Below are 16,167 nucleotides of genomic sequence, written 5' to 3'. Positions count from 1 at the left end.
GCCAGGCAAGAGCCCCTGCTTCATGATTATCAGAACAAAAATGGAGCTAAGTATTTGAACCTTGTTAGGGAATTTTGATTTCCTGAGTCAATAACACCTTGGTTAAAAATGGCCTTGCTTAGGGGTGCTTTTTTCAGAATAGAGATGGGCTCCCATTTTTTGTGGTTTGCAGAGAAAGAAATTTAACTGCAGGTTCCATTGCATTCTATTTGGAATACAGTTGATCTCTTATTATAGCCTCTGTAGACATTTTTAGAGATTAGTACTTGGTAACTTGGGGTTTTCTGGGCAATTAGGACGTTAGGCCACTGGAATGCCTTTTCTGTAAACATGCGAATACAGAAATGTGTGTTGTATGTTTATGTTTTTGTGTAGTGTTTATAATGTCATTGTTAATAAACATTTGTTTAACCAAGTGTGCCTGGAGTGTTACTCTTTTTATCAAAGCTGTGTCAGAGAACAGAAAATTCAAGTGCCTCTAACTATACCAACCACTTGGGTATATTCTGTCATTAATCACTTACAAGTTGGGGGTTATGAATATTTATTTTATTATTGACTAATCCAGTAGATCAATTCCTGTTTATTCTCCATTTTCATAACCACCCCACTCTGTAATACTACAATAACATTAATGTTTCACAATTAAAATCAAAATCTAATTTTCCATTTACTTTGACAGAAGGACTAAGTGATTTAAGCAATTATAGTTATTTTATCTAACTAGTATTGTAGTTAGTATTTGTGGCACAGTTAATCAGAGGTATGCATGTTGAAATTAATTTCTTAAATTCCACATAGTTCTGGCTCACTCACCAGATTGTGGCTCTTGGCAGAGATGATCTTGACAGTGTCTGGATCCCACAGGACCAGGTCAGCATCAGAGCCCACCGCAATGCGGCCTTTGCGTGGGTACAAGTTAAAGATCTTGGCAGCATTAGTGCTGGTGACTGCAACAAACTGGTTCTCATCCATCTTCCCTGACACCTATAACACCCCAGTGACAAATCAGAGAACTTTATTGAGACAGAAAAGTTAACATATCACCAGAAAAGCGGTATTGATGGCCTTAGTTAAAAATAAGTTTCAACACAACATAAAGGCCAGAAAAGAAGGTCTGAATTCCCTGATGAAGATTCCTGGATCGAAACACAGATCTTGGCATGATTTTGTCTAAAGTCAATTTTAAGTTCTATGACCAAAAGTATCTTGTTGGTGTACATTTATGCACAATTTACTAATTGCTATAAAAGTTTTTATAGCTTTTAATTAGTTAGCTGCAGCAAAAAAAAAAAAATCCCTTCTACATGCACTCCGCTTTGGGATAAGGCCAGCAGACTCAGTAAATTAAATGACAGTGAGAGCAATTTAATCCTGAACCATTGCCCGTTCCCCAGCACTAACCACTTCTATATTCCTCTTTTTATTTCCATAAAGCCCATGAATCCCAATTGGAGATTCCAATATAGAAGAAAAAATATACACGAGCTCCATTAAGAACTGGGTACAGCAGGACAAAAGAGAAATGTGAGAGTGGTTGTTTGTTTCATGACATTTTCTCCTTTCAAAGTCTTCAACAGGCTACGTTGTTGTGGGGTGTTTCGTACAGAAAACATGATAGGTGTTTTTGAAGAGCATAATGATTAGATCAACTTGGATGTTAATGCAAAACACAACAATAATAATATACAAAATGCACTCAAGTAATGCAATTTGTACTGTATAAGACACTGTAAATTTACTTAATTTATTTAATTCAACTGCAACCCAATAGCTGATCATTTTTTCATACCAGAATAATTTTAAAAAATAACACATAAACATTCATTTATTCTCTGGTATTAATACACAAAATTATTCACTCAACACTTCATTTTATAATTAAATTTGAAGACACACTTGAGAAAAAGATAAAATCTTAGCTGCTACAGAGTTTCTAAGAAACTAGTCATGATATAAGGAAAAAATTATATAAGGGGGAGACAGTATTTTCTTACCACAGACTTGTCCCAGATAATCGAGAGTCTCTCTTCAGTGCCATTGGTGCCCTCAGGGATCAGTGTGAAGTTGTCTTTACCCACAGCACGCTGGGCAGTGTTGAAAGTACAGTGAGCACTGCCAGTCACTTGCAGGTCACCACTGTGGAGGAGAGAGTCACATTGGGGATTCAGTGCTTGACATGGCCTAGCTCTACAGCATACAACAGTACGTTTAGGCAAGGGTTTTCTACTGCAAGAGTATTATGCCTCTGTATGAATTTTTATGAAGTGCATTAGTTCAACTGTAAATCTAAACATTCACCAAATGACATTTGATTACATTTTGCTATAAATTACAAAAACTGTACATAACACAAAAAGTTTTTTTTAGCAAGCAGCCCACATTTGTCATTAATGTTATCAATACAACTCTTAGGATTTAAAGCCCCAGATTTCAACAGATCTAAGTAAACAAGTTAAGATCACACACCAGGAGAGAAGAGAGTTGAGATAGTCAGGGGTAGTGGGGTCTGGGCTCAGAGGGGGAGATGTAACAAAAGCAGCAGCTTTGGCCCAGTTCTTGCTCCAGTAATGAGATCCATCGGTACCCAAGCTAGCCGAGATGGGTTCTCCATATACCACAGTGCCTGCACCAGCAAAGTGCAAAAAATGAAAAGAATGGCTTTGAGAAAATGTTGACTAAAGCACTAGGGTACACATAAGCCATCACTTGATGTTGAAGTAAACAATCCTCAGGTAAGATTCCAATAAGACAAGTGTCACAGTAAGGTTTTAAATATCAGAATGTAGATCCATCACTGATGTGGACTGAAAATGACAAGGTATAATTACAATAAAGTGGCTTCCTAACTTTAGGAATGCTCCGTAATGCTTGTTTTTTTATTATTTTTGTTTGGGACAAGTATATTTTATCTAATGCGAAATACCATTATTAAATACACTAAAACCATACTTGTTCTGGGACAGGTTACAGGACTTACCTTTCTTCCTTGCCAGCGCAATGACATCAGCGGCACTTTTGCTCATCACCTTGGTGATGTACAGTGGGCAGTTGGTCTGGTTGGCAACAGTGATGGCACGGTTCACAGCCTCAGCTTCCACCTGAATCGAATCAAAACACTTCGCATCAGACAAACTAGTCTGTGTTCTGTAACCACAGATAACCTTAATGTTAAGAGCCGATAGTCTTAAAAAGGACCGAGTAATGTCGTAACTAGCACAATAAATTTCCTTTGTAAAGAAACCTTGCAAACTGTGGTGATCACGAATTACGGAGAAATGAACATCTGAGGATGTCTGGCCACAGTAATACTATCCATTAATTGCTGATTAAAGATTTTTCTTCTAGAAAATTAGGAGAACATTTTCCTTTTACACTGGCAAAGGTTTGAACTTCTCAAGTGCTGTACTGCACATCAATGCTGAGAGACGCCTGCTAAAACCCTGGCTGTTGAGGGCAGAGGAAATCTGTACCTCTTCTGGACGACTCAGCACATGACCCTCTGGCCCCGTGATCCCCTGCTCTAGAATCCGGCGCTGCTCCTGTAAAAACAACAGAATTATTACCAAAACAACAAGAACCGTAACAGAGAAAAAATAAGTTAAAAACAAGAGGAAACCACTTATAAGCCAATTATATCACAATATTCATATAACAAAGTAAGAGAAGCAGTAGTAATCTTTCTTTAAATAAGACTGGACTGCCTTGAAATCTTAGTGAAACAGTATTAGTTTTGTTTCTTATCAGTGAAGTCATTTCTAATTTAGGATTCATAGCTCCTCTCCTTGGTTCTAGGCAGTCTGTGGAAACTATCTTACAAATGCATGTGCTTCCCAAAAATGTTAACCGCTTCTATAATCAGAAAAAAGTCCCTGCGCTACAACTCTACCACTATAGTCATGAAAATGAAGCATTTTTGTATTGCACACAGTGAGCGAATTCAATTAAACAGACATGACAATGTAGATGACCAGAGGACAAAGACACATAATAATACTGTAATATGCTTTTGAGGCTATATACACCTGGAAAAGATTAGTTCATATTAAAATAAAGACTGATTCTGGTGTTTTACCTCAGCAATGATGTCTCCATTCTCTGCATGGACCTGTGCAATAGCACCCAGGTCCCTGATCACACTGAAGACCTCATAAATCTGAAAGAGAAAAGCTCGTCAGGGACTGAAGGAACTCAGATCAGTATGGTGTGTGAAAATGTCAACTTAAGTTAATCTAAATTTTAGTGCAACTTTATATAAAGGAAAACAATTTCCTGCTGGGGAACAAAACATACAAAACGTCTGTAGCATTATAGAGTTTCATATTTCTGAGGGTTTATTCAAAATAAATGTCCTCTCCATCTACTAACTCCATTTTCATATATCTAACAAGCTTATTATTCATCTTTCCTTTCAACTGTTTCACCCTGCTTTAAGCAGATAATGAACTGGAGATTTACTCTTTTAGGAAATTCCTGAAAGACAAGTGAGGATTAATATTAATAGTCTTCAGCCTTTTTTTATAATATGATTGAAATACATTAGTTTTATTTTCTCAGGTCAATGTTTTTATTTTTCAATTGCTGCATTTCTGCAAATGATTTCTAACATGATTATGCAGCTGTAACAAGTCACAGAAAACAGGAAGTGCTTTCTGTGTAGATGTAATACCAATAATCTCTTGTGACAAAACCACAAATAAATATTCCCTTAAGTGCTTCAGCATGGAAATTTAATTCAGATTTCAATCTTCACAAGTACCAACTCATCAACCAAGACATTTGAGTAAAAACTTGATTGTGTTAAGAAAGCACTGTCTTTTTTCTTTTAAATAGAATCAGTATGTTAGTTCCCTGCTTTGGTGGCAAATGTACCTCTTCCTTTAACCTACAGTGCTATAAAAATAAAATATTTGTCAACAATAAAATGAGAAAAACAGAAAAGGTGAGAAAAAATCCAAGTTTGTGATAACATCCATTCCAGGTTTGGTAAACTGCAAGATCTTATGTAAACTAACATTGTATAATAGCAATTTCAAGATTGTTACTGTCTTTTAGATTTGCATACAGTAGACATGAAAAGAGCCTTCAAGCTCCTAAAATGGATCAAACTAGTCTGCAATGGGAATCGATGTTTATATCCATGTTCCTGCAACTTGAAGATATCCCATCATACCTGGGAATCAGAAAGCTGGAAAACATCCTTGTAGGTCATGTAGACAAGGAAAGAGTTGACACCTAAAGACAAAATACTACATTAGCAGAGCTTTTATCAGGGAACTTCTTTATAGGAAGCAATAGAATTTAAGCACTTGGGAGAGATTTACTGGCAACCGAATAAAAAGTCAGGGTTGAGGGAAGATAAGTTAGCCGTATTCTAAACTAAGGAGAATAATGTAAGAGATTGAAAATGTACAGACAATATATTAGCAGCAAAAATAGAATGAGGACATACCATGATCCTTCACCAGAGTCTCCATCTCCTCCTGGACACCTCTGTGCCACTCTGTGATGTCCACATGCAGCGAGTAATCGCAGCAGGACTTGTTGTCTGCCCATTCACGCCACTGCTCAAATGCAGACACCAGACTGACACCAGGCTCAGGAACCACATGGTCAACTGCCCAAACAAAGAATCTCCATCATATTCTGCCCCCAGGGTTGAGTACTACCGCATGGTTATCATTTTTTTTATCACCACCAAAACATGCATCAGAAAGCCTTAGTACATGTACATTTATATTAAATAAACTTGAATGGTACATGACCTAAATTGAAATAAAAAAGTTTGTCTTAGACAAGGCCATAAAAGTACAGTATAAAGTGCTAATACAAAAAAGTAAAAAGAAGACCATACAGTAAACATGCAGTCAATAATTTTTTTTATAAATGACTCGTTCTTCCAAGTATTCCAGAATTTATCCAACAATAATAAACTTTCTTTCCTTTCCTCCCTTATTATTAAAGCTGAAACTGAAACTTTTATGAGGCAAAAGACTATGAGGGAAGCTCAAATACCAGACCATCTCTTTATACATTTTTCATACAAAAATTTGTTAGTTTGGCTAACTGTTTGATAAACTGAGAATTCAAGATGTGGCTGTCCTGAAGATTTAAAATGAGAGGCCTGATATTTGACTCCACCTGCCCTAAAACATTCAAAGAATTAGTAAGTCAGCCATACTGATCATTGTTGTTCCCCCAGCAAGTGCGGCGCGGGTGCCCTGGTAAAAGTCATCTGCTGCTGTCATGCCCCGGTCTGGCATCTGGAAGCGAGTATGTACATCAATCCCGCCAGGAATTACCATGCGGCCATGGGCGTCGATGGTTTTCACCCCTCCAGGAACAATCAGGTTCTCTCCAATTTGTCTAAGAAAGAGCGTTTGTGTTAGTGCTGCCCCCAACTGTATGAAATCTTGCTTCAAGTCATAAATATTCACAAAACTGGAAAACAATTTCCACTGATGAATCTAGTGCATTCAAAGACATACTCCAATACAATTCTAGGGCAACATAGTGTATGCCAGTTGTTGTGGCACCAAGGTTCTTAGTTGGTTTCATTACTTAATTAACTGCATAACTAATACTTCCAACCAGGGCCTACGATGTGTTATTGGAAACTGTACCTTTAATGAGGTTGAAACAAAAACCATAAGACAATGGGTTCTCAGAGAACTGAGTTGGGAAAACCTGCTGTACCTTATGCATCAATGAATCCCAATTACTTTTAAACAAGGCTTAGATTGTTATACTCTGGGTGAACAGATTCAAAATGACAACACTCAAAACCAATGCAATCCACTCATGTACTAAAATTAAGTGGGTAAGACGATCAAAAAATGTTTCAGTCATAACGTCCCACTATCAATGCATCTACACAGCTCTGTGCAATCGTAATTGTGAAGGCTGCATTCACACCAAGAAAGAAACAAATTGTAGGAAACACTTACTTGATAAGTCCATCTTCCATATAGATATCAGCATAGAAAGACTGGTCATCATTCACAATTTTACCTCCTTTGATCAACAGCCGGTCACTCTAGTTAAGAGGAAAAAAAACAGAAATGAGTTTTACCAAAAATAAACTCCTGAGCACTCTTCTCTAAGCACAAGTATTGATTTATGTTTTCAAGTGCAGTTACATGCTCATCTAATAATTTAAATAACATAACCCTAAGACTATGAAACTGAGAAATTAAGATAAAATAAACTATTCACGTTACTCCAACACTAAGTGGACAGTATCATACATTTGCAGAATGTTCATAATGTCTGGTATTGTACGTTTCGCATCTTGCCTGATGCCCAAGAAACTAATTACAGCTTACAAAGCTGAAATTCTCTGTAATTATACTTTATACTTATACATTACTGAGGCTGACCCTTACATTCTGAAAGTTCAGTTTGAGCAACAGTTTACATATATAATATTGTTGTAGTTATGAAAGATTAGCATGTTTGCAGTTACCATCTTGATTGCTTTATTTTGAAGGGTTGGAACAATGGTTATTTTTCTGTATTTAAACAGCTGTCAAATGTTTATGCAAGTTATAATGTCATTAAGATCACCATATTAACGCATAAATATTCAACAGTCACTGGGCTATTTCAAGTGAAGTCATTAAGACAGAAACTCACTATGGAATAGACCACAGCACAAACCCATACAGAAGTCATACAGAAAGGGAAAAAAGCAAGGATAGGAAAGACAGTATCATGTATCATCTTCGGCTAAGGATCTGTGCCTGTGGCTGGAAGGTTGCCAGTTCAAATCCCATGGCTGGCAGAGGAATCCTACTCCGTTGGGCCCCTGAGCAAGGCCCTTAACCCCAGCTGCTCCAGGGGCGCCGTATAAATGGCTGACCCTGCGCTCTGACCCCAGGCTTCTCTCTCCATCTGTGTCTGTGTGCCTGTGTGTCTCATGGAGAGCAAGCTAGGGTATGCGAAAAGACATTCCTAAAGCAAGAAATTGTATATGGCCAATAACGTGATCTTATCTTATCTTCCATTCTCTCAAAGTAAGCTGAATGCTGAACAAGGACCAGACTTATTATAAAAGAGAACCTGTGGTCCTATATTAGAAATTATGAAAAATATAACTGAAAAAATTATCTCCCATTTTTAGTGATGCACTGTTAGAATAGGAAAATGGATCCACATATATTTTTGAGGATATTTAACGCTAATTACAATCACTTTTATTAACACAAAGATTATTGCTCTATTAAGGCATTTTGTGTATTAAGAGTTTAGGGACAGAATAAAGATCATTTAATCATTATTGTCCAGTACCAAATGTTTAATGAAAAAAACATCAGAAAGCTTTACAGCATACCATGAAAGGAAATCATCCCATCACTTCAATAGAACGCAAATCGCAAAACAGCATTTTAAGTGAGGTCAGAATCTCCCAAGCAGGAATCACAGCCGACCACAATAGACATTCCTGTTTGGATCGCTACCAGGACTGGGCAACACTCACAGCTCTCATGGTAAAATAGCGACATAGCTCAGCTGCTCAGGGCTTTATCACAATATAAACACATCTCATTCTGAAAGAGAGCACAAAAAAAACAGAGCCTGGGCCAAGAAAGCAAGTTGGCCTACATAACGGAGAACACTGCAGGGAGAGGCTGGAGTGAAATCACCCCTGTATCTTTATTCTAATTCTTACAAATGTGTTCCTCATTCAAGCTACTACAGTACGTGTTAGGGTGGTGATGGCCTTTCTTCTGTACAATAACTTAAATACAAATATATTCTGCTTATAGACAGCATATAAAAAAACATACAGAAAGGATTAAAACTGATAAGGCTATGTTTTCAGTGTGATATTTGATTGCAAATTAATGCACATATTAAGATCTAAGGGAATAGAAAACAAAACAATTGTACAGCAGTTGTTATAGTTAAAATGCAACAGACTTTATGACAACACTGTGCCTGTGAACACACATTACATTCTGAGCTGAACAAAAGACCACTATAATGGTACTGTATTCTGGACATTCTCAAACCATCCTTTTAACAGCAGAAATTACCCAAGCAAGGGCCAGCCTTTTAAACTTCAGATTTCTTTGCACCATACAATACATACTGTAAAATCGTCAGGAGTTTAAGTGGACTGCAAGTAGTTTAATATACATGAATTTTGAAACTTCTGTTTAGGATCTTCACGATGTAGTCTTTCCACAAATGGTATCTAAATTTCCACATTACTTAGCCACAATTTGGATGTAGTCACTGTAACTTAAGAGCGAATATAGATTTTTCACCAGCAGATACAAAGCAACATTTTTCAATACTGAATTTATAACTCTAGAATGCATTTTTGTAGTATTGATGGATTGTAAAATATTGCATCTATCCCTTAAGACCACTTTTGTATTATCATATTCATTAGATATTTTTCCCAAAAATTTGGAATTATGCATACTCAACCAAGATATAAATAGTATTATACATTTATAACCAAGAAGAGCTAATCTGTCATTAACAGAAAGAGAACAGTGTTTGGTGTCCTGCTCACATCTTCACAAGGAAGCAAAGACTTAGGTTTATTAGGCTTCTCCAAACAAAGCCTGCTCTGTTTTCTCTCCTGACTCTACATCTACAGTAACATCCAACTTTGGTCCATATATAGCAATGGGGCTGGTACGCTATGTATTTGTGTGTGAGTCATGTAATGTAGTTAACAGAAAAACATCTTGGTAATATCTACATCACCCTAATTCTGTTAGTCAGACTACAAAATGGGCCACAGACCTCATACGGCGCAAGGCTTGCAGTTGGGGTAACATGTTTTGTGTGTACTTAGTATTTACAGCACTTATTTAAAAACAAGCTTTATTTTTATTGTTTCTTTTAAGCTCGTATCACCAGCTGTGATAACTACATTACGTCAAAAAAATCTATTTCCAGAAACTGCTGTTTTTTAAAACAGGGAGGAGCAAAACCTCCTCCTGGAAGAGAGACAACGTGCATCATCCCACAGTGCAACAACACCCCACCCTGCTGGAGCTTTTAATGTTGGCAGGAGCCACTGACAGAAAGACTGCCCTACTGTCTTTCATAATTTCTTGAATCTATTTCTGTGGACCTTCTGGGACCACTCTGAAGTATTTTCATAAAAAATTCCTTGTCCCTGTCAAGTTCAGTATGGCATAGACTGAAAGTCTAGTTGGCCACAAAAGCCAACTTTTGAAGAGCTTAATTCTTATTTACTATTCGAAGGTGACAAAAAATTGTAAATGTAAATGTTTACACAGCTCACAAGTTATTAAACATTCAGATTGTTTTTAAAGTGTCACAGGAATTCCTCATGTTAATAACATACCAAAATATTAACTGAATTTGAAAGTGCTACAGTATTTATCATAAAACATTTTTGATGCAATCATTCTATACGAGCTTAGCACTATATGAAAAGCACAATGGTACATTAACTAGATAAAATAAACAGTCAAGATTTTAAGTTGACTGCCCATTAGATGCATAAACCACTGCTAATTAGTAGCTGTGAATATGAGAGGCAACACAAAAGCTGCTGTTGTTGAGGCCATAACATTCAGAACGTAAGTCTGAACTCTTCCAATAGGCACGGCACACCAAACCTACAAGTTATAACAAAGAAAGAAGTCAAGTTTCTTTAATTTACTGATGACCAAACTGCCTTTATTACAATTAATGAAACCCTAGCTCAATGTAGCACACAACTGAAAGGTAAGGCAACTTGCAACAGAGCATGTCAAGTCTCACCTATTATCAGAGGAGGGTAGTACCTTAACATTCACAGACATTTAAGATGCTGAGCAACGGGTAATGCCAAGGTGTTTTTTTTACATCAGATACAGTATATCACTGCCCCACATCAATGCATTAATCAATTTTAACAAGTGAGCAGAGTAAACTTCAGAGTAAAGAAACACTGCTTCTTGTACTCCTTACAATCAGATGACAAGAAACATCTTAAGGGCAAACCTGTAAAAATCAGATTGGAGGAACTGGCCTATTTCTTTCTTCCAATATACATCTAATGACCACTAAAGAAACTAATTTAACAAACAAGTTCTCAAAATCCATTTGAAAATGACATTTCAACTGATAGATGTTTTGCTAGTATACAGTATGACACATGAAATGTCATATACTTAAAATTGAATAATACTAAATTGAATATTGGGAATTAAAAATGAAAACATCACATATTTTCCACCAGATCTTAAAAACAATTCTTCTTCTAAAGGAAAAAGGTAACTTCCTCTAAATTTGAAACAGCTTGATATCTTAGAAAAAAACAGCAAATTTAAAATAGACCGTATCAACCCACTTCAGAATATTGTGTTAAAAAAAAAAGATATTGAACAAGCAGAAATTACAACAGAATATAGCATTGTTTAAATCAAAATAATTTTACTATCAAAAATATTTAATCTCTAAGTGACAAGGGTAATGGAATAAATATTTTAAGATTGTTTTACAAACTTTACAAAAAATATGAAAATATTTGAGGCCAGCTAGTTTCAGATGGTGTATTTGTAAGTCACATCATGAGGGTCATAGCTAATGTCTTTCCTTACATTTGTCACCTGACATCAGCTACATCACTTAGATACTTAATTTAAAAAATATTATACAATGAAATTCTGCTATAATTTCATTTAATAATGGGATGCAGGTCTGCACACCAGATGCAAATCACAAGATTTCCAATCTTGTTTAGATCACGTAACAATAATTCTTGAAGAAGTTTAAACATTAAGATTTCTGTGTTGAAAAAACAATACAAGAATATAACTTCACATTTAACAAACAGATGTACAGCTTCAATATAAATGCCTTTTATAAACACTGTTCTCTTTACACTGCAGCATGTTCAGGTACTTTAGTATTGGTTATATTTTTAAGTGTTTCTTCACTGGCAGTGGAGAGTGGAAAATTATTCAGAATTACATGTTCATGGAAAAGACAACTTTGCACATACATTCAACAACTTGGTGACAAGGCCTTTCAGACTAGAAAAACCATTAAGACAACCTTCAAGTTTAAACTGTCACTTTGTTTTACAAAAGAATATAAAAACATGAGGATCCAAGATAGGATCATTCATATTCAAAATGGTTGTTGCCAAAATGCCAGTGAATATCACATAAGAGTGACTTTCAAAAATATACCTATTTAATATTATCAGACTTAAATTAAAATTTATATATAATATGTACAAGTTCAATTAACTTTAATACACAGGTTATCTGGAACCAAACGCATTTTTAAGCAGTGCTCTGTGATTCAGACCAGCTCAATATGAACACACCAAACAACAAACAATGAATTCTTTTATTGCTGCTAAGATGCGCAACATACTGTAGTACTCTCATGCATGTAGTATACTTAGCGTCACACGCCACATTAAAAAGACACTGACCTCATTTATTAACTTCAAGACATTTTTTAAGATTAAATGTACCAAGAGATCTGGATAAAACAACTGCTTTCAAGTCCCTTCAAGCAGAGAGAACAGTCCACAGACCTCCATATTTCTTTGCTGGATTTAGGTGATCTTCTCAATGGTACACACGAGAACCATAATCATTTAATAGATACCAACCTTATTTATTCACTGACGGCTATATTGCGTGTTCCTTTATACACAAATTGAACCATAGCAGAGAGAAACACGACAATGGGAGGTCAATAGCATATACAGGATGTAGGAGCCTTACTTGCTGTTCCATGGGATGCCCCCCTGAATCTTTGTTCTTTCCCCCAGAAACATCTCCAATGATTTCGATATTTGTTTGGCATTATAGATTATAAAGAGATCAGAAACACCACCCACAATCTCTTTTCTCAAGCATAAAGACAGAAAAAACATCACAATGATTTCACTTGGGGTACACTAAGCTTTTTGTACTCAGCTTTGCTAGAGCACGAAAATCACAAGACAGCGAGAAAAATGTTAGCTGTATTGTAACTGCCTTGAAGCACATCTTTTCAGATGATGTTAAATATACTACAAAATCTGGGGTGAAACAAATATCCTTCAAACAGTCCTCTGTATTTGTTTGCAGAAATTATGTCATATTCTCAGCAGTACTTTCAACCTAAAGCATGAAACGTGATATAATCACTTAATAACTCGTTTAGTAGTTTCACTAGAAACCACTGTGGCATATCATGTTGTCAACAGAAGTGACTGCAGGATAGCACTGGAGGTCTCACAGAAGCTTTAAATAAATTGACCAAAAAATATGAAAACTACAATATAAAAGCAATTTATTTTTGCATTACAAGGGTTATATGTTTCCCAAAATGTCAATGTAGAAATTCAAAAATATTTTCCACTGTCTGAACCATCTACTTATTAATGCTTTTAAGAAATTACATCCTGAACCCTTTTAAGAAGGGTTATAAATCCAATCCAATAAAATACTGGTATTTTATATTGAAAAATGAATAATTGCATTACAAATATCACAAATGACCATTTAGAACATAATCATGATTATGACATTAAAAGTGCATTCATTTTTAATGGGGAAAAATCTATGAAATGTGCCCATATAAAGGATAATTTACCAAATGATAGATACTTTATTGATTTCAGAAAACAACATTCTTTCTTATCTTTTACCATGTTTGGCAAAAAAATGTTTAAAGTGAACTGTAATACATTTTAAAACAAATGCAAACTAAATACATGTCTGCTTTAAAGTACTATAAATATACTGTACACCACAGAATGCACAAAAGGGTGAAAAACACAAAGTGGATAAACTTGCCATTCTTTCCAAAAGAGATGGAATAGGCCCTCTGCCTCAGGGCCGTTCGATGTAGCGGTGTGCCTGAAACATGCAGGCTGCACCCTCTTCTCAAGCATCTCCTCAGATAAAGCAAGCAGCCTGTCAGTTAGGGTGTGGGCTCTCAGCACTACTGCTATTTCTAGTGAGCAGGTGCACTTCGAAAGAGGCAGGGCTAGGAGCCACAAAGCATTTGTGCTTGATAAGACAAAGTTTGATTAAACTGCATAATGACTATATATATACACATTTAACTGAAAGGATAATTGAACCTAGCATTTAATGTAGCAAATAAATTGGTCAGACTCAGAAGTGATCATACATGAGAAGAAAGCTTTAGCTGATCTTCTCCAAGTCTAACCTGTCATCTGACAGATGTCTGAAGAATCCCACCCATGCATCTGCAAGAGCTGACTTCAGAGATGCCTCAATTGTCAAGACAAAAGAGAGAGGGAGACAATCGGGGATTTTACCCCTTATGTAATCGTTCTGAGAAGAAATGCTGCTATGTGGTAAATATTTTGTTTTACAGGAAAAACATACAGAAATATGGTCTCATTGAAGAATGAGTTATGAATAACACATCACAAAGATTGAAACTGGGTTACTACCAATGACCTATATTCCCTGTATACAGGGATCTTCACCAAGCTATTCTTGATATACTTATAGTAAAGATTTTTTTAAGATATTAACTCGCTTGGAGGCACTGGGTTAGCTCAGTGTAAGAGAAGTAACATAAGGAATACAAAAAACTTTCGCAAAATGTATTTAACTATTTTATTCCGCTGATGTTATTGGCTTTCTTTTGGCAGGCTGCTCATTATCAGAGTGGCTGACACAGTGATGGGGAAGTGAAGGAGGAAGGCAGTGCCTCCATCTGTTTCTTTCCATTATCCTACCCCGCTATTCTCTCTCTTCGCCATGATCTCCCACGGCTTCTGTGCGGACATTAAAAAAAGACCGTATCGCTGTCCAAGCCCCTAACCAGAGTTCTCCAAAAACAGTATTTCACGCCATATGAAATGTAGCCTATATATACAAATTACACCATATTAGCTCGGGTAAAGATTACTAAATCTCTTCCCAGGCACTAAAATAAGAACGGATGGGCGGGTACAAGCAGTCAATTAGCTTGGCCAGCACAGTAAACCGAAGTACAAAAGAACTCGATATCAAGCCTCGCCGTGCTCTTGCATTTTGAAACCACAATAATCGGTAAAAAGTCGCCCTTACAATTAACGGAACCCAGCATTCATTTAAAACACAATGGCTGGTTCTAGCTATCTCTAGCTGTAATTATTCAGCCTGTTTAAAAACGGACATTATCATCAGGCTTATCCCAATAAAATATACAGTATAACAGCAGTGCTAAGACAAAATGTGTTCATTTATAAGCAGACTGCAATTCACATCAATGTTTTTTTGTTCCCAAAAAACAAAATCGCCCTTTTAAATCCAAGGGTTCCTCCCTGTTCATCTGTCAATGAAAACACCTTGCAAACGACTGCGCATTTACGGACCCTTGCACCGTTATTTAAGATCACTGGTACCCAAAACTGACTAATGGCTTAAAGTGTCCCGTTCATTATTAATCCTATTTCAAATACAGCATTAATGAAGTGCCGCCTTCAAAAGCATTCGTTCGTCAAAAAAAGGAAGACGGCTGTGTCCATTGTGTTTGTTGTAATCCTTGTCCTTTCTATTGCTGCCACCAGGAACGCACACATACAAGGCAGCCCAGTTTTTTTTGTTTCACGTCGCATAGGAAAACCTACTCTTCGTACTTACGGTGATCCGAGGGATATTTTTCTTTCCCTGGTATCCGGACATCTCGGTTCCGCTATTACGTTATTACAGGCGATATTGTTTGCTCGTGTCTTTATAGGCGTGAAAGGAATGGATGCTCGGGCTACGTTGCACGGAGCAGGTTTGACACTCGCTCGACTCGACCCGCAGACACAGCGCACACCGCCACCAGCCACACGGACCTCCTGCGGCAGCCTTTCAGCAGCAATAGTCTTCGCTTCAGCTGACGAACCACCACGATGGCAGACCTGGGAAAAGCTCTCGGCTTCAATGCAAGCCTTTTCTTTTCTGCCGCTGCTGCACCAAACCTACCCAGACGGACACAGACACACTGGGAGAACGATTTGCTCAGCGGAGGCCAGCAAGCATGCGCAGTGCCCCGCCCTGTTCCAACAGAAAGCCCCCCATCCTCCCTCCTTTTTCTTAGCCTGGGATGGCGGCGGCTGAATGGTGGGGGGATAGTTTCTATAGCCTCCCTGTTCAGAATGCAAATCACAGCACTTGCGCCGAGTCCGAAAAACCCTTGTTGGATCGCCGGCTCTCTCCAATTTTCTCTCCATTT

At 37.0% G+C, this 16,167-nt stretch overlaps 1 protein-coding gene across 6 annotated transcripts in view; it reads right to left on the bottom strand.

Annotated features, from left to right (window-relative positions):
• Window positions 1-16,167, bottom strand: part of LOC148674522 (dihydropyrimidinase-related protein 2) — a 30,618-nt gene that overhangs the window by 6,430 nt on the left and 8,021 nt on the right. For 5 of the 6 annotated variants that reach the window (XR_015935335.1, XM_088624703.1, XM_088624701.1 and 2 more), the window contains 10 exons: window positions 6,948-7,036; window positions 6,182-6,366; window positions 5,453-5,617; window positions 5,174-5,235; window positions 4,076-4,156; window positions 3,474-3,542; window positions 2,981-3,101; window positions 2,470-2,626; window positions 1,998-2,139; window positions 817-987 (listed from right to left, as the gene is read on the bottom strand). Coding sequence is in view for 5 of the 6 variants with exons in the window: in XM_088624703.1 (XP_088480829.1) it covers window positions 817-987; window positions 1,998-2,139; window positions 2,470-2,626; window positions 2,981-3,101; window positions 3,474-3,542; window positions 4,076-4,156; window positions 5,174-5,235; window positions 5,453-5,617; window positions 6,182-6,366; window positions 6,948-7,036 (1,242 nt within the window). In the remaining variant the exon portion in view is untranslated. Of the gene's footprint in view, window positions 1-816; window positions 988-1,997; window positions 2,140-2,469; window positions 2,627-2,980; window positions 3,102-3,473; window positions 3,543-4,075; window positions 4,157-5,173; window positions 5,236-5,452; window positions 5,618-6,181; window positions 6,367-6,947; window positions 7,037-15,587; window positions 15,974-16,167 lie in introns of those variants that run through there. The other variant, XM_088624704.1, reaches the window with a different exon arrangement.

This window comes from Lepisosteus platostomus, chromosome 3 (assembly GCF_059453375.1).
Source record: "Lepisosteus platostomus isolate fLepPlt1 chromosome 3, fLepPlt1.hap1, whole genome shotgun sequence".
Lineage (NCBI taxonomy): Eukaryota > Metazoa > Chordata > Actinopteri > Semionotiformes > Lepisosteidae > Lepisosteus > Lepisosteus platostomus.
This window is presented reverse-complemented; position numbering and strand designations above follow the sequence as displayed.